The following is a 23,985-nucleotide window of genomic DNA, read 5'->3' as shown; positions in this document are numbered from 1 at the left end:
ACCAGTACCCAGAACTTACCAAAAAATAAAAAAGAAAGTCAGAATTAATAAATGTTATTAAATGTCTATTTCATTAATTGCTAAACTTAGCTTGCTTAAAAATTCCGTTGAAAATAATTTGTACATTTAGTTTCCTCCCCAGGAGTTCTCAAATATACCTGATAAATGTCGGAAACATTATAGTCATAGGAAATAGAAGAAGTTACTACAGCTAAATAGTTTCAAAAGCAAAATAATAAAAATTCTTTGAAAAGATTTTACCACAGAAAAAAATGTAATTCTTCTGATATGCTGTGAAGTGATGCTGTCATAAATGACAGTGCCTAGGGCCTTTTAAAGTGTTAAGTATTAATGAATTAGGACTACTTTAAAGCAGCAATGTGCTTTCCTCTTTCAAATTAAATGAAGCATTAACAAATAAAAATGAGTAAGAGCCTACATTCAGATATTTCCTTTAATTTGTGCCTTAACCTTTATATTTATCTTCCTTTCAGAAATTCCCTATAGGGTCTCCCCAAATTCTCATCCCATAGACAGCCTGCGGCCCAGGGTGACATACATTCTATGGATGACAGCTCTGACAGCTGCTGGTGAAAGCCCCCGAGGAAATGAAAGAGAATTTTGTCTGCAAGGTAAGAACCACCCTTAGAGAGGGCAAGTCCACTGTGAATTCCTATACAGGAGTACACTCCCACTACTTGATATGGAGATTATCAGATTTTCTGTAATTCACTAATTACTTTCTTGCTGCTATACCTTTGCACTTCCTATTTCCTCTAACCAGAGTGCCCTACCATTACATTGTCTGCTTGGAGACAGTGTCTACTCGTTTTTCTAAACTCAGCAAAAATGTTGCCCCCTCCAGAAAGCCTTCCCAAATGCACATCCATATTTCCTTCATAATGCGCTATACTTGACCCCTATTCAAAACTCTGAATCCAACAGGCAGGGACTAGTATCTGTTTAATCTCTATCATCAAGGTCTAGAATGGCACCCAGCACATAGTACTTGTTAAATGAATATCTGTTCAATGAATGATGAGAATAATCCCAAAAATAATACAGCTACTGCATATCAGATAGTTATGTGCCAGGCACTGTGTTAAGCTCTTTGAATACTGCATCAGTTTGCTGGGGCTCTTGTAACAAAGTACCACAAACTGAGTGGCTTAAACAACAGAAATTCATTTCCTCACAGTTCTGGAGGCTGGAAGTCTGAGATCAAGGTGTCAACAGAGTTGGCTTCCTCCAAGGGCTATGAGAGAATCTGTTCCACGCCTCTCACCTAGCGACTGGGGGCAATCTTCGGCATTCCTTGGTTTCTAGATCTCTACCTTCATCTCACTTAAAGTTTTCCTTGTGTGTTTTTCTTTGTTCAAAATTGCCCTTTTTACAAGGATACCAGTCATGTCAGACTAGGGGCCACCCTACTCCAGCCTGACCTGTCTTAACTAATTACCTCTGCAATGACCCTATTTACAAATAAGGTCACTTTCTGAGGTACTTACTGAGTTAGAACTTCAACATATGAATTTTGGGGGTGGGAGGACACAATTCAACACATGTAACACATACGTTTACTCGTTTAATCCTGCCCACACCATGTAATGTGACTGCTTTACACGCCTGTACCTGGCCATACTACCAGGCACTCAATACGAAATGAATAAAAAAATGAGAGATTATGATGCCTTTTTACAGGTGTGAGGTACAAAAAGATTACCCAAGGTCTTAGAGGTGGCAAGTGGCAGAACTAAAAATCAGACACAGATTTGAGTTTCTTAAGTTAAATTTGAGTATGTGACGAAGTGACCCAGCTAACATGAGTTTCTCTCCACTGGCTAAATTATGCTTTTCTCTCTGGCAGCCCCTGTTTGCATCTGCTCTAAGCATATAACAAGCTGTTCTTGCTTGTGACATGGAGTATCAAGTTAATCATTCAGGACTTTGTTGTTCTATGTCAGATACTCCTCCACTGGGGAAAGTGACAAGCCCTCTTCTCAAGTACTCCCATGAAAGTTAACTTGTGAGCAATTAATTGGACTAAGGACTCAGCATCTTTCTACTCCTGGTACTCCAGACTCGTCCCATCTGCCCGGAAAGAAAGGCAGATGCTAACGAAATGTCAGATTGTGCCGATTGTGTGGGGTGGTAACAAGGTTTCCTGCATTAACTCCCCTGTTCAGCCCTGGCAAAAGCCCCTGTCACAGGGGCTAGCAGGTCTCTGGCCGCTAGTGGCCCCTGGTCACCCTCCCTCCCACCCTGTTCTTCACTCTATCAGAAGAATCTTTCTACGAGATCCCTGTTGCTGACATTCTACCTCCTGTTGCAACCCATCGGTGGTTCCCCACGGGCTTTCAAGCTAGAATTTAAACTGCTTTGTTACCAAGCCCTGCACGACCTGGTCCTGTTCATCCATCTAGCTTTGTTGTCTGCCGCATACTCATCATTCATACTGGAAAGCAAGGCCAGACTATTTGCGGTTGCTGAAGCACTCACTCTTTCCTCTTTCCGTGCTTGCTGTCTAGTCTGCACTTCCCTAATTTGTCCACTTAGCCAACTCCTAGCCATCCGACTCTAAACTTTTGACATCCTGCCTTTTGGGAAACCTTCCTGAGCTGCTCGTGAAGCCATTTCCCATGCTGTTCTCTGTGACACAGCCTTGTACATGCTGTTTTTACATGTATCCCGTGGCATCATGGTTTACTGTTTACATGTTTACACATCTGTCTCCTGGACTGTCTTCAGAGCCTATGTCCCATTCATCTGTGTATTACAGCACCTAATCTGGCCTGTTACATGGTTTACATTCAACACATGTTGGATGAATTAATGAAAAATTCCAACACGTAGTGAAATATTTACATGTCATAGGAAGGAATCAGAACAATTTCAAAGACCCTAGGTAGACAGAGGGCTTATCCAATGGTTTGGTAAAATTAATAGCTACCATTTCTTGAGGCCTCCTCTGTTCAAGTACATGGCTGTGCCCTTTAAATATACCATCTCTAATGTTCACAACAACCGGCAAGGTAGATGTCATCGTTCACCTTTTATAGATCAGGAATCTGAGGTCCACACATCAGTCAGCGGCAGAGTTAGGAATGGAATCCAGGGCTTCCCGTTCACAACCAGTGCTTTGTATACCACACTCCCTTTCCTTCTGCACCTATTAGAGGAAGAAGCCCTTGTAGGGCTGGAGCTCCTTCCTTTGAACCTTAGTATTGGCCCCTTTGGGCCCTTTCTTCCTTCTTCAATGGGCGAAAGAGAGTCGGCCTTGTTCCTGAGTCTAGCTATCCAGGAGCTGTGGGTAAAGCCCCGTGGGTTCACACAACAGTCAGTATTTACAAATGTTCATTGACGATAACTCAGTCACAGGGTATACTAACTTTTTGTTTCAGGTAAAGCCAATTGGAGCACATTTGTGGCACCAAGCATTTGCATGGGTGTCATCATGGTGGGCGTTCTCTCAGTGCGTTGCTTCCGGCAAAAGTAAGTTCATTACACCTGCCAACTTTGGTAAATTTTTTTTTTTCATATAATAGCTGTTGCTGCTATGCTATGGGTCAAAAAAATGGTTACTCTCCTACATCGCTGGTAGCACACTAAATATATTCACCTTTTTGGGGTGACAGTAGATGTTTAATTTTAAAAAATATTAAACATTTCACCTAGCAATTCCCATCTAAGTATATCATAGGTATATACAGATATTTAGTGGCAACTATGTTCACTGAAGTACCGTTCATAGAAGGAAAACAATTTGAAGCAACCTAAATGCCTAACGATGTGGGATTGGTTAAATAAATCACAGTATGTTTCATGCTATACAGCATACTATGCATTCATTAAAGACGTAGAAGAAAATTAAATGGTATGAATATTTGCTATATTACATTTTAAAAAGCAGGTTGCAAAACATGTACTTTCATTTTTAAAAAATAGTGCATACACACGTGCCCACAGACACGCAAGTTATATTAGTTAGCATTTACTTTGGTTGTATGTAACATAAAAATATGACAAATGAGCTAAGTTTCTCACCCAGGTAAAGTAAGTAAACTCAGGTAACGGCTGGTGTAGGAGGTCCCCAGTCATCAGAGACCTAGGCTCCTTCTTTTTCTGCTTCACTATCCCGACATTGGCTTTCATCATCAAGTTCACCTCATGGTCCAATGGCTGCAGGAACTATGGCCATCGTGCCTGCATTCTACAACTACAGGGAGAGGGGAGGTACCCACACCCACCTTTTCAAGACACATGAAGAAGTCACACATGGCACTTTAGGTTACCTCTCATTAGCCAGAACTTGGTGAGGCAAGGAAGGCTTAAGACTGTGGCCTTTTAGCTGGGCTTATTGTTGTCCCAGTAAATCAGGGTCCCCTTTCTAAGAAAGAGGGGAAAATGGGTATTGGACGGCAGTTAATACTGTCTGCTCCAAGGACATACACTAAAATATTAATGGTGGTTATAACAGGGGATAGAATCATAGTGCTTTTAGTTCTATTTAACTGTATTTCCTAAAATTTCTTTAAACATGTATTATTTGGTAAAGAGAATTTTTTAAATGAGTTAGTTATTCAATAGTTTTCTTCAGATGTTGTGTAATGTAGGAGAAGAGGTCAAAATAAAACTAGCTCAAAGTCATTCTACTAGTCATTGAACCTGTCTGAAAGGTTTTCCATTTATTGAAGTTCCCCCATATGTGATAGATAATTCAAAGCAGAGCTCTCTTTAGGTAGACTTTGAAAAAGTTGAACTCAAAGAGTCAACTAGGATCACATGCATCCTCTCTTCAGGGAAATAGTATCAGTTAGGGTGGAGGCTTCTGCTGTTAAAGAAAAAAAAAGAGCCCCCAAATATAGTGGCTTTAATAAAATAGCTCATTTTTCTCCCATATAATAGTTCTAAGGTATGTCATCCAGATTGGTTGGCAGCTCTGCTCCACACTGTCATTTAGGGATCCAATTGTCTTCCACTTTATTGGCCCACCATCCCTTGGGTACTTTCCTCATCTGCATGATCTATACTAGGTCACAGGTACCTCTGCTCACATTTCTTTGGAAAAAAACTAGTCACATGGCCTCATCTCTTGTTTCAAAGGGTTGAGCACGTCCCAGAAGCTTACTTTTCTTATTAAACAAAGTGTGTTAAAGCCAAGTCTTTAAAAATGCTTCATATTGGTCTTGAAATTTTTTTTAAAAAGTCAAAATAGTTAAGTCATATGCATATGAGAAACATTTTTAGGATTTTTTCTTCCACATAATAAACTCACTTTAAAATATTTTCAAAAACCCAGAGATGTGGAAAGAAGAAATAAAAAGACCCTCTGATCACCAAATACAACTACTTTAATAGTTTGGATATTTCCATATTGGTATTTTTTTTTGGCATTTTTTTAATTGGTTATGTCCAAGCTGTTTATACCACCTGTATCCCGTTTTACTCTTTGTTTTCATTACAAGCTCTTTATAAACATTCTAATTTACTAAATATAAACAGTAATCTCCCCAAGGGTATTGACCATGTCCTCTTGTCTGCTGTTTTATCCCCAGCATGTGGCACTGTGCTGGTCATACATTAAGGATTCAATCAACGTTTGTTGAGTGACTGCTTGGCTGCTTAGTGATAGCTAAACATTACACCGAGCAAAAGTTGCATAGTTTATTTAGCAAACCCTAAGTGGTTGCACCACGAGTCTTTATCATCTATCCAAACTTCACAGAAAACGAGTCCAGACTTGGATGATGCATCATCTTTCTCCTGCAGTGTTTACATTTTACTCATTTGCATACCCCTACACTGAAGTCACTGTGCTTCCATGCCACCGTGTGCCCACTTAACCCATGTCACTGTTTTCTTTACCTGCAGGGTATTTGTTCTCCTTTTGGCCCTCAGACCTCAGTGGTGTAGCAAAGAAATTCCAGACCCAGCGAATAGCACTTGGGCCAAGAAATATCCCATTGTGGAGGTAAGGTATAAAGCCTTAGTGGTCAGTCGATGGGGTTCTGGTGATCAGTACATCTAAGTCTTTCATTGTAGTACAGGGAAACCTCGGTGTTTAGAGCCTATGGATAAGCTGCTTATCACGAGTGCTAGGTTACCATCTGAGTCATCACTCCCATGCACAGGAATTTTCTGAAGCTTATGAACAAGACTAAAAGACCCATAACTTTTCATTCCTCTCTGTGCCTTCTGTTCCTCTCCTCACCTCAGCTCACTTCAAAAGAAATTTTAAAAGCAAATATATTTGCCAAGCACTAGTCTGAGCATTGGCTCATCCAAATTCAAGAGCACTGAAGCTTTACTGTGATGTTCCCCGTCCTGTGTGAGCACAGAACAGATAAATAGAGCCCAGACTATTTTGGTCTTGGCAGGAAGCCAGTAAGTCATTCCATTGTGCAAGGAAAAGGTTTGAAGGCAGGAGAGGTTGCTCAGCTGCAGATGAGCGTGCTGGGAGTAAAGGACACGCAGGGAGCGGCTGCCACAGTCCTAGGAGGGAAGAGCAGCTCACAGCGGGCAGCAGGGTCTGTCTCTGACGGAGGGTCTTGAAGGGGAGGAGAGGGGTGCCCACATTCTTCCCATCACCCGGCGCCTCGGCAGCCCCGCACTCTCGCATCGTATAGCCCTCCTCCTCCAAGATTCTTCTCTTCAGTCACCCATGCCTCATCCGGAAGCCAGTGGTACCAGCCGCCTCTCAGAGAAAGAGCTGGTCCCAGCCATGTCTGCCTCCGTAGGAAATTAAGTCACCGCAGTTTAATGCCTTTGAAATAAGGCCACCTCTGCCACTTACTATGTCAATGACCCTTGAGCACTTGCCCGATGACATGAGCCTTAGTTTCATCCTCCGTAAAATAGGAATTGACAATATCTCTCATGTATATTGTTGTGAAGACTAAGTAAGATGCCATGTAAAGCACATGGCTCATACAAGGCAAAGATCATTCATTTTCTTCCCAGGAAGATTTACACTTGAAGTCTCCTCTCTCTATTGAGGAGTTTTGTTGCTGTTAAGTTACAGTAGCAAGAACAGTATAATAATAACAGTATATGTATGTGCGTGTATATGTCATATATATGATAGATGTTTGATATATATTTGATTATACATGACATATAATTATATATGATATACAACAGTATTACATAATAATATATTTACATTTATATATACACATAACATACATTACTTTCTCTATGCCAGGCACTTAAAAAAAAATTTTCATGCATTAACACCTAATCTGTACAACAGCTTTATGAGATTGTAATATTATTATCCCCATTTTTCAGATGAGGAAAGTGAGGGACAGAGGACTCAGTAACTTGCCCAGTGTTAGTCAGCTAGTAGGTGGACCCTGGATTCACATACAAGCAGGATGTGCTGTCCTCCATTATACTATACGTTCTAAAAGATCTTAAGCACAGGCTGAGGGGTGTGTTTCCAGCAGTCAAAACCTCTGAGCTGAACAGACTAACTCAAGAGGTGTTCACACACTGGGCCCTCACTTGGTGGCAATATTGTGATGACCTATGGGAAGGCACTCAATAAGGATGCCACTGCTAGTATTAGAGGGGATTCAGGTACCAGGAACTGAATCAACTGAGCTCTAAGATCTCTCTCTTCCAATGCGGAGATTCCACAGTCCCATGTCCTAAAAGCCTGAAATAGCACAGTGAGAAGCAGCTCTGGGTCAGTCGCTGACACCTGGCTCCCAAGCTGGTAGCTGTGGCATCATGGCCTCTATTTGCCACTGCCTGGACACGAGGGGATACAGAGGCATGCAGAGCCACTGAAGAGCCCATAAAAGCCTAGAAGAGATGCTGAGAAAGACAAAGAGTTAGAGAAAGTAACACATGGAAAAAATAACAAATTGCCATACACATGCCCAAAGTTGTACAGTATGAGTATGTTCATTGCAGCATTATAAATAGAAGCCGTAACGTAACCTGCCACCAGGGGGCTAGGTTAAACATTTGGGTATATCTGTACAACAGGATGTTATGCAACTACTCAAAAAAAATGAGATCTATATGTGTCTAACATCTCTAATATATTTAAAAGTGAAAAAAAGCAAAGTTTGTACTAATTGTCTAAAGTGGGTTCTCATTTGTATAAAAAGATGATTTTATACACACACACACAGTCTCCAACATGTACACAGGATATTTCTGGAAGCCTAAATATGAAACTGATAATGGTGGCTGCCTTTGGGGAGGCAGCTGTAGGCATGAAGCCCACTTCATTTTTATTACAAATTCCCTTTGAACTTAAAAAATTTTTTTTACAAAACTATGTGCATATATTTCTTTTGCAAAAATAACCAGTAAATTAGAAAATTTAAAAAAAAAATTAAACATGCCATCTATGATGGCCTTGTGGCAGCCTCAGAACCCCATGTCACTTGACCCTTGAAGGGGTAGACTGTTTTTAAAGACCCAAACTGCTCTCCTGGTGACAGGCTGGGGCAGACATCAGAAACACAATAGTCTTTCACCTCCAACAAAATGTGCTTTAAGTTCTCAGACTTTACATCCCCCTACCATTTCTTAAAATGTGGCTAAAAAGCCATGGGTCTTAAAGCTCTAGAGGGAAAGGCCCAGTCATAAAGGGGATCACTGGGATGTTATCTATTTTGAGCTTGTAAAAGCTTAAAATAGTTTCCATGATGTACCTGAGTTATTAGTGGTCCAAGACGCCTTGCCCCAGGACTTGTCAGCCAGGGGGGCTGCTTTGTAAAAGCTCTGAGGAACAGCCTCTATTGATACTGCCAGAGCTTTCAAGAAGGCAGAGCCTCGCACTGTGAAAACAACGTGATCCTCATCCAGTGAGATCTCTTCCATAGCAGTGGTCTCAGCACTTTGGCCGCTGCCAGTCACGTTCCAAGCCAGACCAATGTGCCAGGGCCAGTTTGCATAGCGATAGGGAAAAAGCAGGCTCCCGAAAGAAAAGTACACACGTACCCTCTGGCTGCTCAGCGCCCTTTGCAGAAGTCTACCCTAAGACAGCATCGTCATTCACTTTGGGGGCAACTGCCATGCTCAAGGCAAGGGTGGGGACATCAGAGGCCAGTCCAAACCAAACCATTCTTGCACAACTTGGCATCCGACAGATGAGGGATCCAAAGTCCAGACAGGTAGACTGAGTTTTCCCAAGCCGTGGAGTCTCCGAGTTGGGACTAGTCCTCAGGGTTTGCCCTGTCCTAATGCTATTTTTTGTTATTCTCCTCCTCCCTTAAGGCATGGTCCCTACTTGCAGATAGCTTACAGACATGTTAAAAAAAAAAAAAAAAAAGTGACAGCATAAAGCTTCTTGTGCTAAGAACCTAACAGGTGGCTTCTTTGCTGTTGTAGGAATCCAGTGGAGGGAACAGTCACTAGGGGCTTCATGAAAGCAGGCTTTGGAGATCTGCTTCAGAAAGATCAAGCAGTCAGCATAAAACATAGTTTCAAGGACGTAAAGAGAGCCCAATAAAGCCTGTAAAAAGAAATGTTAATAAAGTGCTTGAACTTGACTCAGGAATCAGTAATAAGTTTGGAAAGGAAAGATATGACACTGAAGAGCTGGTAACCAATTAGATGTCGAGAAAGACAAAGCAAGAAAAGTACCAACTGAAATTAGCTGTAGGGAAGAAAGGATGAACATCATTTCCAAAAAAGTTATTCCAGAGGGTTCTTTCTTATGAGCATAACTGACAAGGATATTACCCTGACAAAAAACCTTCAGTAGTTGTATCAAAGCCCAAACTCTTTAGCATCCCATAAAAGTCCCTTCAACATGTGACCTCCTTCTATTTCTGAAGCCTCAGTGTGTCTGTCCTAAGAAAGAACTAGCAGGTTCCAGAATAGACCAATTCTCCTTGCCCACCACCTCCTTACCTGGAAAATACTATACATCTCTCAGGATTCAGCCCTAGTGTGACCCTTTTAAATTCTTCTGTGCCTCATCCCCAGACAGATGCAAGCTCAGCCCTTCCTTTGCACACCGTCGTACCCTCTCTGCTAGAGGAAAAGCAGCTGGTGCAGTTTGACTCACCAGAAACAAGTCTAGTTGAAGGTTGAGCAGGGTAGCGAATCGCTCACTGGCTGGGGTTGAGAGGAGTCCACGGCTCCTGCCTGTCTGCCTCCCCAGCAATGTTAACTGCTTCTCTTACCTCACAAAGTAAAGGCCCACAGTGTTCCACCTCGAGCTGACTAGGCAGTGCAGGCTGCCAGGCCTTTTGGAACCCGGAGAAGTCGGTCGTCATGGCTACTTACTCAACATAGCCACATGAGTTTCTTCCTCCCCTTTTTCAGGAGGAGATGCAGCTGGCCTTGGATAGGCTCCTGACAGACTGGCCCACTCCCGAGGAACCTGAGATCCTGGTCATCAACAAAGTCCTTCACCAAGTGACCCCAGCCTTCAGACGTTCCCATCACCCCAACTGGCCAGAAAAGGGACAAGGAGTCCAAGGTCACTATTCCTCTGAGGAAGACACAGGATACAGTGCCTCGAGCCCCCCACCTCCAAGAGCTCTCACAGCAGAGACAGGACAAGGGGTGGATCTGTACAAGGTGCTGGGGAGCAAGGGCCCCGACTCAACACCGGGAAACCCAGCCAGCCCCTCGACAGTCCTCCCAGTGGACTACCTTCCTGCCCATGAGGGCTACTTACCCTCCAACATAGATTATCTCCCTTCACGTGAGCCTCCCATAACTGACCCTTGGGAAGAACTGCCTCAGCACATCTCTCTTTCCATTTTCCCCTCGAGTTCCCTTCACCCACTCACCTCCTCCTGTGGTAAAAAGTTGACTCTGGATCAGTTAAAGATGGGGTGTGGCTCCCTCATGCTCTGAGTGGCAAAGCTTGAAGTTTGGAAAGTCGATGTGCCTCCAAGTGGCACAGCGTGCCCCATCTCCCCAGCCACCTGCTCCAGTGGTTGTTATGTCTGGTTGCAGCTAGAGGGCAGGCAAGCCAACTCAGGGTGAATCTCATCTCAAGATACCTCATCTTGCCTTCTCCAGAGCCTTAAGATCACATCCTCTGCTGTGTGGACCTAGAGACTCCAATCTGGGTTCCTGCAACTTTCTTGGCTATGTTGGCCAGAAAGGAGAAAGGCAAGAGTGGAAACCAAAACTCTTACTAGCAATGGCAGACAGTCCAGAGGACCATTCATCCAACAACTATTTACTGTTGACCCTGAATAATATGTTTGAGCTGCATGGGTCCACCTATATACAGATTTTTTTAAATAATAAATTCTACAGTACTACATGATCCATTGCTGGATGAGCCCATGGATGCAGAACCACAGATGAGGAAGGCCAGCTAAAAGTTATATGCAGATTCTCAACTGCACAGGGGAGTTGGCACCCCAACCCCCACATTGTTTAAGGGTCAACTTATAAAGCAGCTACTACAAACCAGGTCTTATGTCTAGATCAGTACCGTCCAATAGGCCTGAGATAGAAATGTTCTATGTATAGCTGCCCTGTTTGATCCAACAGATACTAACCACATTGGCCATTGATTACTTAGGGATGTATCTCTAGTATGACTGAGGAATTGACTTTTTATTGTAATTAGTCACATATGACACTTGGCCACTGTATTGGAGAGCACAACTCTAAATGATGGACATATTAGTGAGAATTACTGGGTACCTTCAAAACAGATCGACCTAGTTTTACATATGCAGGCATAAAAGACCCCAGTGAACACCAATATAAAAGGGCTCCCAAGATGGTCATGGTTGTCCTTATTTGTAGAAGCCTAAGAATGTACCTTTTCCTTAGTTTTGCCCGTTTGTTTTCTTTTGCCTTCACCCTTTTTCAGTGAAAGCAGCTTGATGGTGGAAAGCTACTGCTAAACCCACTGTAGGACCCTGGGCAAGCAGCCTCCCCTCTCTGAAATCCAATGTCTTGTAAAAGAGTGGGCCAAAGCTTCTCTGACCCCTTGTGTTTCCTCTTCTTTCTGCTGCAGCTGATACTGCCTTTAGGACCAGGGCTACCTCAGGGTCTAAGACCATTGCACTCATAAGTCATCCCTTCTGAAGGCATCCTGCTTTCCTTCCTCAAGAAAACTCGAGCTGGTCCTCAGACAGTTCAAGTTGAGCATGGAAGATAATTCTCTTTTCCCCAGCATGAACTTGGAAAACTTTAAAGATATGGCCTCTGGCTTATCATCCTCCCTTCACCCATCACTGCCTCTATCCCTTAACTATAGGCACTTCTGCTAAGTTCATAGAGAAGACTCTTAGTCTACATGTTAATAGTACTCTTTGCAAACAAATGGGATGAAAGGTCCAGAAACCTTTTTCTTAAATCCCTGTCAAGCCTGGGTCATACACCCTACCACCATCCCGCTCAAACACTGAAGCTGAGGCAGCTTTGGTTTACCAGATGTCCCTCAGAGCTCTAGAAATTGAAATGAGCATTTGCTCTGTTTGTTCAACACTTCATCCATGCCTCCTGCTATTCCAGACTAACACGTTTAGTTCTTCCGAGCTTAATTTGAAAAGCTTAAGCTTCTTCCTTACATCTCCATTCTACTCTATTTAGCTGCTGTGTAGCACCCCCATACCATGGTTCCCTGCATCTCAGCAGCTTCAGTACTGGCTTGTCTGCACCCAGGATGTGGAGCCCCTTGACTGTTTGCAATGGGCCATGACAAAGCTGCCACCTCAGAAGCAGGCCAACCTATCACCTCTTGACAATAAGAGCCAACTTTTCTTTCTTGCAATACCTGCTTTTCCTATATTTACTTTCCTTTTGATTACCTGATAGCCATCTTAGTCACTCTTCCCCTACCCCGGGGGTCCGCAAGCCCCAGGCCATGGACCGGTACCGGCCCATGGCCTCTTAGGAACCGGGTCGCACAGCAGGAGGTGAGCAGCGGGCAAGCGAGCTAAGCTTCATCTGTATTTACAGCCGCTCCCCATCGCTGGCATTACTGCCTGAGCTCCGCCTCCTGTTAGATCAGTGGCGGCATTAGATTCTCATAGGAGCGCAAACCCTACTGTGAACTGCACATGCGAGAGATCTAGGTTGAGAATCTAATGCCTGATGATCTGAGGTGGAGCTGAGGCAGTGATGCTAGCTCTGGGGAGCGTCTGCAAATACAGATTATCATTAGCAGAGAGGTTTGACTGCACAGAGACCATAATAAACCAATTGCTTGCAGACTCATATCAAAACCCTATCAGTGAGCAGCAAGTGAAAACAAGCTCAGGGCTCCCACTGATTCTGCATTATGGTGAGCTGTATAATTATTTCATTATTTATTACAATGTAATAATAATAGAAATAAAGTGCACAATAAACGTAATGCGCTTGAATCATCCCGAAACCATCCCCCCTCCCCCCACCCTACCCCCGTCTACGGAAAAACTGTCTTCTACGAAACCAGTCCCTGGTGCCAAAAAGGTTTAGGACCGCTGCCTTACCCCTTTGGCCTCAACACACAGGCCCCAGTCTCCCTTTTCCCCTCCACACCTTTTCCCCTCCCTTAAAACTCCAGGTGGTACTGCAGTCCTCACTTGCTTTCCTAAAAGGTGAAAAGGGAGAGTTCCTTGACCCCTAAAGGCTCCTTCTAAGGATGCAGAGGCCTCCTCAGTGCTCCCCTAGCATGATGCACTTCCTCTAGTGGACTGCAAATAGCTGGAAAGCAGGAACCATGGCAATCTCCAGCACCATGCCTGGTCCGTAGTAGGCTATCAATAAAAAGTAAAAGATGTCTTCTGCCACCACTTCCACCTTGTTCCTTCTATTCCAGAAGCCAGTCCAGCTGTGCCTGCTTCCTCTTTATTGAGACAATTGCATTTGCTTGTAATCTCTTCATTCCCAACCCCCATTCTACCCTACCGTTTATTGACAGCACTATTGTAATACATGTAGCAGTTTCTTATATTAAAAACATATTTGAACATGCCTTTGGCTGCTCACCCTGCCAGATAAAATGTCCTCTTTCCGTGAATGACAGGATGGGTAACCTCATTCTGCCCTTGCCCCAAAGTTTTTGTTATCTCCCTTTCTGCCCACACACAGTCAAAATCCCAAATCAGATTGTCTAGTTTACCAGGACTAGGTAGAGCTCACTAATATTCATATAGCCAGGCTTTCATTCCTCAGGAAAATTGCAACTCTTTAAATCCTCTCTCCTTATATCCAAAAGCCAACCCAGAAATCTCTGCTCTACTAAAACACATCAAATTCCTTAATTCTCTGGGACCTAAATACTACAAATAGTCCAAGTTCATTCTCAATGAATTCATGGGAATCTCTACCAATTCCTGTGTACAGATCATTACCCTGAATTAAAAGGGCCCTCTTTTCCAGAAGCCAGAAATTCTATTTCCTGGGCCTCTGTTTTCCTTATAGGCAATAGGAAAGCCAAACTGGTGTTATCTAGTTCTTTCCCTTTAGTGCCTTTTCCCCTCCACCCTGTCCCAATTTCTCAGCTTCCATTAATAGCCTACAGCTGCAACTCTCCAATTCCCAGAGGCCAGTCAAAGAAATGCCAAACTAGGCACATTCTATTCTAGTCAATCCCCCCGTGTTTGATTCTTGGTTTTCTCGATCAAGCTCTTTTTCTTTCACCTGACGTAGTCGTCATCTGTCCCAGCTCAGGCCCTCCAAAGAAGCCCTGTTGTTCTCTTCCTAGCCTGCAGGACACAAAGACACTCACATTATCCACCCTTATGAAAGGCTAATAGGTGAACCCTCAAATTAATCAATCTCTAGAATAAAAGATCAGAAAGGCCTCTTCTTCAACCTAAAAGAAAAAAAAAAAGATAAGCAATTTAATCAACTGGCCAACTGATGATAGAAAGAAACAAGTCATATTTTTACATCACAGCCTACACAGGAATAAATTTCCAATTAAAACTTTGCAAAACACACACACCAAGTTAGATAAAAGTATTTGCAAGACATGCCAAGATACTTAATAAGGCACTCTTACAGATCAATATGATAAAAGCCAACACTTCAAAGAAAAATGGAGTGAGCAACTCATAAAATACATGTAAATGTCCGACAAGCATAAAAAGCCCCCAGCTGTAATCAAAGAAATAAAAATTAAGTACCATTTTTCCCTTACCAAATTAGCAACAGTAATGAAAAAATTAGCGACTATTAATCAGAGAACTGCGGTTGGCTACAGGAATGTTAGTTGGCTCTTTTCTGGAGGCACCTGGGCAATATTCAATAAAATTTGACTAGCAATGTAGACTAAAGAACAGTACAAATATCATAAAGTCTATAAAAGATTTATCACAGCATTGATTATAATGGGGAGAGGAACCTAAATGCCCTTCAGTAGGGACATGGTTAAATCACGCATACAATCACTCACTGAATTTCATGGAGTCTAAGACGCCACCAATTTTAGGGGACACCTCATTACTTTGCTATGAATAGGGAAAAATGCAAATTAAACTGTAATATGCCATTGATTGCTATGGTGCACACTTCCCCGCCCCCTCCACATAATTTTAACATGACTGAAATTGGGATGCGTCTTAGAATTGATGCAAAGCATACTATGCAGCCTTTTAAAAAAAACATGTTTGACATGGAAGTGGTTAAAACGGCTGAATAGAATCATCTCACTTTTATAAAGCAATGCAAAAAAAAATCTAAATATACACCAAAATGCTAACAGTGACTACATCCAGCCACAGGTTTTTAAATTACACTTTTGCATTCCCTTCATCACAAAGGCTCATTACTGTTAGAAGTGGAGAGTCAATGAAATATAAAATATTACCAATTTCTTTCCAAAGACCTGAGACAGTGGGTCCTAATGACAGACACTCACCACTTTCTTTATGGCCCATGTCTCTTTCATCCTCCACCTCCTGTCTGGCACTTCGACCCTTAATACTCCAGTCAGAGGGTAGAAAAGACAAAGTAGCTTCCACACTAGGTGAGGCGGGGGGAGGGGGGGGATGTTAGAGTAATAACTGAAGCAATGGATCTTTGAAATACAAAGTTTATATAAAAAGCCAAATTTTGCCTTATTCCCATTCTAACAGTAATTGTTAATGATCAATGACCTCTAACACAGTACTTAATACATGCAGTTTTTAAGGGGTGTAAGACGGTTCTCACCATGACTGGTTTAAGGTAGGTGTTATCTCCACTATAGAGATGAGGAAACTGTGATACAAGTAACTTAACCAAAGTCACACAATTAGTACCTGATACCGGTCTGGTTTTAGAGCATAATTTTCAACTACTTTAATTCTTTTCTGTGCAAGTGACTACACAACAAATTTATATCGATTAGGGTTCTGACTGTAGTTGACTGTAACTGTGAGTCCATAAAAATCTTTGAAGCTATTGTTACTAGGTAACCAAAAACTGGCATCTCTGTACTTCTAAAGTTCTAGAGCCTTCTTGGTTCTTGAGAAATCTACCCAAAAAGCATGACACCAGGACAACGCTGGCACTCCTGAATTTGCTAACTTATCTACCCAGCTAATCTAAATCCTCCAATACAAGGCACACTGTGTAAGGCCACAGAAGGGAAATAACACTCCTGAGAAAGTCCATTATTTTAAGGAAATTGGTAGGTATTTAAAACTATGAAAACATTATGCCTTTCAAAGAAAGAGAAAAGTAACCAGAGCAGTGTGTTCTCTCTTTAATTAAAATAACTATAACCCCATCCAACTTACCTGATTTTTTCCAAACATGGTTATTTCTTAAGTAAAAAGTAGGGCTGCATTTGACTCAACTGTGTTGCTTGTATGAACTGTTGAAACATAAATGCCTTTCCTTCATTCTACGGTAACTGGCTCCACATTTTGTTAATCGTCCTTTCTTTTATTTACAAGTGGCAAAACCGTTCTTAATTTGGCTCCGAATCTCCAAGAAACATACAAACCTATTATGTGCTACCTTGGGGTTCCTTTACATCAATTCTGGCCACTTTTCAATTTCCACAAATGTACGGAATTCTTCCACAAGAGACCTGGGCCTTGCCTAGGCAAGAGAATGTCAGGTGAGGCCCACAATACCTTCCCTTTTCCAATTTCACATATTTTGCTACCCATAGGTAATTGGACCCAATGAAATACTTATAAAAGCTGTTATGAGATTCTCACAGAGACTAAATTGTTTTCAAAGGCCCTGAATTTTCACCAGAAAGGTAGAACACCCACAAGCTGAAACATTTTTGCAAGTTCAGAAAACTGCAAAAACATTCTTCTGAAATTGGATAGAAATTATTAGTAACGAAACACACTTGTTCCTTTAGGAAACAAAATCTAACTCACTTACTAAAATGTCAACTATATATCCTCCTGCACATTAGCTGAAAATGTAGCCTGTGTTAACTAGAGGGTTTTTCCTGTGCTATTCAAAGCGAAGAGCCTGGAGACCCTCATCCCTAGACAAAAAAATCTCTCAAGGTGAAAATAGGATGCCACAAGAGTTCATTTAGAAGCAGAAATCTTACTTTACCCCATCACAAAGGGAGTTAAAAGACCATTTGCCTTTTCACAATACTGTAGAAAATACTAGTTTTCTAAGTTTTCTCTCCTTTCACTTTAACAACTGCATATGACTGGATTCCTTTGCATACCTATGAACACTCCCTTTAGACTCCCTCTGGTCTATGGCAGGATAGCTTTCAGAGCAGTTGTATAGATGTAAAAGAAAAAAAAAACACCCACTTTTGACATACTTAAAATAGATAAAATAACTAGAAAGGATAATTCAGTAATTTCTCCAGCTACAGATACTCTTCAAACTTTTTCCTCTAAAAATCTGCAGTTATTTTTAAAGTTTAATAACTCTTAAGTAGCAAGAAACTGATGATCCTGAAAAAAAAGGTGGGGGGAACATCCACGCTTTGCTGTAATTGAGGTGCTGGTTATTTAAGTTCTTCAAGCAAATATTTTCACCTGGTATCATACAGCCTCCAAAGCACTTCTCTATTTCTGTCAACGTGACTTCCAGCTAGCTCTACCATTTGACTCAAAATGTGGGGCTGAGTGGGGGTGGGCCAATCCAACTGTTCAATGTTGAACACTTTCATCTACTGGATTTTGTCAATACAGTGACAAAGTGCCACTCATCTTCAAGGGATACTGTTATGAACAAAACACAGTGGTCTGAAGCACACACAATATACGTATGCTGATTTTCCTCGTATGATTAGTGACCAATGAACACCTGCATGAAAAGTAGTTTTATCCAATCCAGTCTTCCATGGCATATTTAAGAAGCTACTACAACTGTAGCACCTAAGTGAAGCCTTGATAAACAAGTACACAAGAGCAAGCTGAAACCAAATTATCTGTAGTTTTTAGGAAAAGGTCTTCCTCTTTTACTGGGAAAAAAAAATGTGGAAGCTTCACTGGAAATTCAGAATTTCCACAGAAAAGACAAACCACTGTATCTCTAAACAGAAAGGTTTTCTGTGTTTAGTTCATTTTGCCAGTCATGTAAGCCTACACATTTTCAGCTATGAAATAGTGTTGGGGGGGGGTGGGGAGGATTCTACCATCTTCGTTGATGTGTTTAGTCAACCCCTGAGCACTTTGACAAAATGCCTAAACATGTGCTCATCTAACTTTTGTCAGTATGGCTGCCAAACAAAGTAACATTTCACTATAGATTATTACACCCAAGGTGTGAAACAACGAATTCAACATGTAAAAGTTCCCATAATTTCTGACATTATTCATCAGCTAATAAAAAACTTGAGATCCAATCTGACAAAATTCTGGGCAATGTCAAGAACCAAGTTCAACTGCATCACTTTACACAAAATCTCCATTCTAGGTAGATGAAAACCTGTGCCATTTCTTCAAATTGAAGCTCTTTCTAGGTCCTAAAATCTGTAAGAGAAATCAACTACAATTGCAATTAAGGTGACAGTGTAAACTATATACAGTGTATATTATATACTATGTATTGTATATAGTGTAAACAATACTGTCCAAACAAACTACTTCCCAAATAACTTCTCAGTTCTCCAAATAACAAAATCCTAAATATTCACTAGCCCTTTGCTTTTCACATTTCCATACCAGTAACACTAAAGCAGCTATTTAAGGAGTAAAGCCACAGCAAGATCAGTTCAGAGCAATTCTCATCACTTTAGGTACTGTCTGTAAAGTTTTTAAAAATCCATTATGAACCAGAATTGTCAGATTAGTTATCAGCAAGTATCTCTTTTATGTTTTCCAAGCACAAGACTTAGAGTACACCTTCAAGTGGCAGAATACACATTCAAGTGCAATAGAACTGTCATACCCTCCTCAATGGGCAACAAAAGGGACAAATGTTACTGATTTAACACTACCTATGTAATTAACATCTCCAACAAAAATGTAATTTGGTAAATTATTTTCTAACTTGAACAGGCCGTTTCTCACCTTTTCTTTCCTTCCATTTCAAAGTGAACTGACTTCCAGTTATTTTGTACGACAGAAGCGAACAACTGACTCCGTTATTTAAGACGGAAGTAATGGCACAAAAGCTAGATTCTGCCCAGATAACCTCCTGGTTAAGCTGAGAAATGCAGTCCTCAGAAGCCATTAATTCCCACCCCAGTCAACCTATGGAGTTAGAGACATTAGTTTTCTTACCTCTACAAAATACTCATAATTGTCATCTTACGGAAAAGTCAAAATTAGCACAACAGAATTATCTTAGCACTAAGTGGTTAAGTGCCACTAAATGTGAAAAACTATAATCGGGCACTAAATATACTGTTTTAGCAAATTTATACTTTCCTAACAGCTTTCAGAATTTGCAAGCTAAACAGTTTTTTAAATAACAAGATCTTCTTTACTAAGAAGCTATCAAGTATCTTGCCCTTATTCTGATTAGAGGTAAGGGGTAAAAAAAAAATGTTTTTTAATACTTCTAATTTCACAACTTCCCAGGAGGTAGGGTGATTTAATCTGTACCTGGAAGTAAACTTTTTTTTTTTAAAAAAAGAACTTATATGTTGACCTGAGAGTGATGCTTAGATCAGGGGTCAGCAAACATTTTCTGTAAAGGACCAGATGTTTTAAGCTTTGTGGGCTACACACATCTTTATAGAATAATTTTTAATCCTTTTAAAATGTAGAAGCCATTCTTAGCTCAGGAGCCATACAAAAACAGGCCACAGGCTGAAATCTGTTGACCCCTGGCTTAGACATAGCACTTATTTAAATGATACTCATTACTCATTTCCAATGTTAGTAATGATTTCAATAATTTATATCCTAATCACTTTCTGAAATTAAGCTTATCCTTTAGGTTACAACCTTTCCCCATATTACTGATCTAATGCATTCCTCTCAGCTTGACTTATTTCGATCACTTCTCTATTTGTCTAACTTACATCAAGTAAGATTCTGAAGCTGAGAGAACATGTCATAGGTAAACCCAGGCTGAGCAAAAAATCATTGAGCCCAAATTTCTGAAAGCTGCCACTTAACATACAGCTCAATGGTAAAACCTGATAGTTTTACAATGTTTATAGATTATCTCACTAATTACTAGAACTGAAAATCTGACTAGGGATTTTACTGCCTTGTTACTACTGTAAAGCATTCTAGTCATCACGTTCCGGGCTTTCTCCAGTGAACCTGGAGATGTGGCTTGTAAGTGTTCCGACTCCCTAAACATTTATTTACACGTTAATCTCAGCAGAATTACAAATGTCTGCATTAGAATCTATTTTCTAAGCATTTGTTTATTTTCTTTACAAAGTAGAACTACAGGCATCTGAGAGCCTGAGAATTTGCTTTACCAATTACTTCAACGTTGGGATACAGATGTCCATTAGTATACCTGATATGATCTTACCTTAAAGTCAAAATCATTCCAGTTCTAGTAGCTCCACATTTCTAAGTTTTTATTTAGCCCTTTACTATTTGTTGATTCTTTCCATATAATGCTAGTGCTCTTAAAAATATATTTTAAAAATCCAATATACCGTATTCAGACTTTCTATGCAACTCCCTAACAGCATAACAAAATTTTTCTATTTCAGGACAACCATCTACAGCAATTCGAAAAATAACACAATCAAAATGAACACTTAATATTCTCCCTCCACACCCACACCAACAAGCCCCAAATGTATTTACAACTAGATATATGTCCTGCCTCCACTTTTTAAATAAAACTGAGTAAACTTAGACGTATAGTGCCTAGCGACACATATTAAAATCTTTCATAACTCTGCACAGGTCTCAAAACATTTAATTATAAAAAAAGAGACCTCATCCCAATCATCAATGCAAACTGGAAACATGTTAATAAAAAATATAAGCTCTGGCATTATTTCCATTTAAAAGCATCAAGATAAAAGTTCATTAGAACATTCTATCAGCCACCAAAAAACAAACGACCCCCCGACATTCAGTATGGTTAACCTTCACGCTCAAAAACATGGTTTGCTAAAAAGAAATGCCAATTGTCTTGTCAGTCCTTGAAATTCATTTTACAAGAACTTTCTTATTATAATAATTAAAATAGGTATCCCTCCCAAATGTTGACAGCCTAGTTTAATAAACACCCCACATAAACAAAACCTAAGTTTAAGGAGGAAAAAAGAAATATGAGCATTACCCTTGGGGGTGCACACATAGTCAGAAAACACATGACGATAAATGGGCTCCTATTTGATTGTTTTTATGACTTTTAAGAAGTGAGCATGAAAATAAAATCTTTATTTTCAGTTATTACCCACCAATAAGAGAAAGTTAGGTTCACAGTTTTAGCTCTTGACACAAAGTGAACTAGGAGGCAAATTTACATCCATCAGATACAACTAATGGACCAACTTTTAAATTCCAAGCTATCTTGAAAGCTTGCAACATACCAGATATTGCTGTGTATTCTCTAGTGACAGAATGCCAGCAATGGCTGACAATGAATAGAACTTGTGATGGGTTTTTAATAGCAGTGTTTTTTTATATGTTGCTAGAATCAGGAGGTTTATAACACATTCATGTCCAGAAATGAGTTAAGATACTTCTAAGTCTAAACACACTTATGTATGAGTGTGTTTAGGAGTGTGTATGTTGCAATCTCAAGAGGGGTAAAAGTCCATATGGACTAAATTAATACTTGCCTCTGGGTAGCAGGTATGTTTGTAAATATAAAATTATGTTAAACATTAGCACCAGTGCAGAACATGCTCAGCATCATAAGATCCAAAACACCAGCACAAGTTTATCCATCATTAAAAAAAACCCAATTACCTCCTTCCTAAGATGTCAAACTAGTAGGTAACTAGGTTAATAAATCTAATCCCAATGAACAACTCTTGTACTGTACAATTTCTCATTTAGAAGTATAGGGGAGAACTAATCAGCTAAACAGACATTTTATGATTTAAAGTCTTAAATCATAAAGTATTTTAAAAACTGGACATTACCATAGATAGAAAATTACTAATAATAGTGACAAAAAGATCTTCAAAACTGTAAATAAAACCCCTTTCCTGTTTATCAATAAATGTTGCAGAAGACTTAAAAAAAAAAGGTCCTAGAAAGCCTGTTTGATTATTCTCTCCATGTATGTTTTAGTCAGTGGTGATGCTCTCGATCAAGAAATCCATTATTAACCTAATTCTCTAAGGGAGGAAGAGGTAAAAGATACTTATCACTTTCTGTGGACTCTATCAACTTAAGACCAAAATGAATAGCAATATAGGAAATTCAGAAACAGTAAAATTTTTGGTTTGTATTTCATGGATGGTGCTGCTGTTCCAACCTTATAAAGTAAAGCTGTCTGCTTTCCAAATTCCAAAAATTAACATACCCCCCCACTTACCATACTAACCAGTGCCCTTTGGTTTCTTTAGAACAAGGGTTGAAGGGTTGATTATGGATGTACAATTTTGATTTGGGACCTTTCACACATACAAATCATACTGAGCGGCCACTTACTTTACAGAGCAGTTTAAATATTACGCATTAGCCAAATTAACTTGTTCCACCCACCCTACTGGAGGAGGAAAAACCCAACACCCATAAAACTACTTCACTTGACAGTATGTGTCTATCAACAATAAGTAGCTTAAACAACTTTCACCAGTAAGGTGTCTAGATCGGTTTTTAAAACAGGAAAGTGACATATTTTAAAAGTAAATGTAATTAAAATTGTGAATCAATTATAAATTGAACCTAATGAACCATGCAGGAGCAAGGGTTAATAAACCAATGTGCTTTGAATTTGTTCAAGTACGGATATTTTTGTATATAAAGATCTAGCATATATAACAGCTATCATGAGAAGTGAAAAAAGACCTTATCCCCAGAAATGAAAATATTAAAACTAAGTTAAAATACATAAAGTAGTTAGTATTCCACACAGCATAAAATTTGACAATCAAAGTTTACATGTCTCAGTTGACCATGTGTGAAAATGCAAAGCAGGTATTAAAACTGCTATTATGTCCAATATTTAAAACCAGTTTGTAATAGGGGGAACATCTAAATCCTTAATTAAAAAACACAAATGAAGTGAAAGCTTTAAACTGGTACACACTGTTCACACCTATATTTCAAGTTTGGAAATGCATATTTGCAAGCAGCAATACAAAAGTATTCATGAAGAATGCATAATCTCTGAAAATTATGAAAACATCCCCGCTACCAATACATTTCCTAAATACAAAACTGACTACCATATTGTTACTTCTGTGTAGCAGGAGAAGTTCATTTTCAAAACAGATAAAATTCAGTCTTTAGGTGTGAATGGTATGAATGACAGTCTTTTTTTTTTTTTTTTTTTTTTTTAAATTTCTTAGTCGTTTGGGATCCTTAAGCATGCAAGCCTCAAAGAGGAGGGTCCACAAGGAACCAGGGTTGTCTTATGGCATCCAGTTAAGCCAGAGCTGGGAATGCCTCTGGGTCATCCACATCAGGAGCAGAAGCACTTGACTGAAAAAGAAAAGAAGCAAAATTAAAGATTTTCAAATCTTATTAATATATTTCCAGTGTCTACATTTAGACACAGAATTCTGGAAAAAACTTAGTCTTATTA

At 40.2% G+C, this 23,985-nt stretch overlaps 2 protein-coding genes across 13 annotated transcripts in view; one reads left to right on the top strand and one right to left on the bottom strand.

Moving 5' to 3' along the window:
• The window catches only part of IL12RB2 (interleukin 12 receptor subunit beta 2), an 81,272-nt gene extending 69,274 nt beyond the window's left edge, over nt 1–11,998 (top strand). The window contains exons 13-16 of the mRNA XM_060139800.1: nt 495–632; nt 3,402–3,492; nt 5,872–5,971; nt 10,294–11,998. Of these exons, the coding sequence (XP_059995783.1) occupies nt 495–632; nt 3,402–3,492; nt 5,872–5,971; nt 10,294–10,833 (869 nt within the window). The 3' untranslated portion in view covers nt 10,834–11,998. The remainder of the gene's footprint in view (nt 1–494; nt 633–3,401; nt 3,493–5,871; nt 5,972–10,293) is intronic.
• Nucleotides 7,141–23,985, bottom strand: part of SERBP1 (SERPINE1 mRNA binding protein 1) — a 30,897-nt gene continuing 14,052 nt past the window's right edge. For 5 of the 12 annotated variants that reach the window (XM_060139787.1, XM_060139796.1, XM_060139799.1 and 2 more), the window contains 2 exons: nt 13,613–23,882; nt 7,141–11,070 (listed from right to left, as the gene is read on the bottom strand). In XM_060139787.1, the coding sequence (XP_059995770.1) occupies nt 23,826–23,882 (57 nt within the window). In that variant the 3' untranslated portion in view covers nt 7,141–11,070; nt 13,613–23,825. The remainder of the gene's footprint in view (nt 11,071–13,612; nt 23,883–23,985) is intronic. The other 7 variants (XM_060139788.1, XM_060139793.1, XM_060139791.1 and 4 more) reach the window with 7 other exon arrangements.

This window comes from Lagenorhynchus albirostris, chromosome 2, assembly GCF_949774975.1.
Source record: "Lagenorhynchus albirostris chromosome 2, mLagAlb1.1, whole genome shotgun sequence".
Lineage (NCBI taxonomy): Eukaryota > Metazoa > Chordata > Mammalia > Artiodactyla > Delphinidae > Lagenorhynchus > Lagenorhynchus albirostris.
Note: the sequence above shows the minus strand (reverse complement) of the source record. Positions and strands in the feature narration are given on the sequence as shown.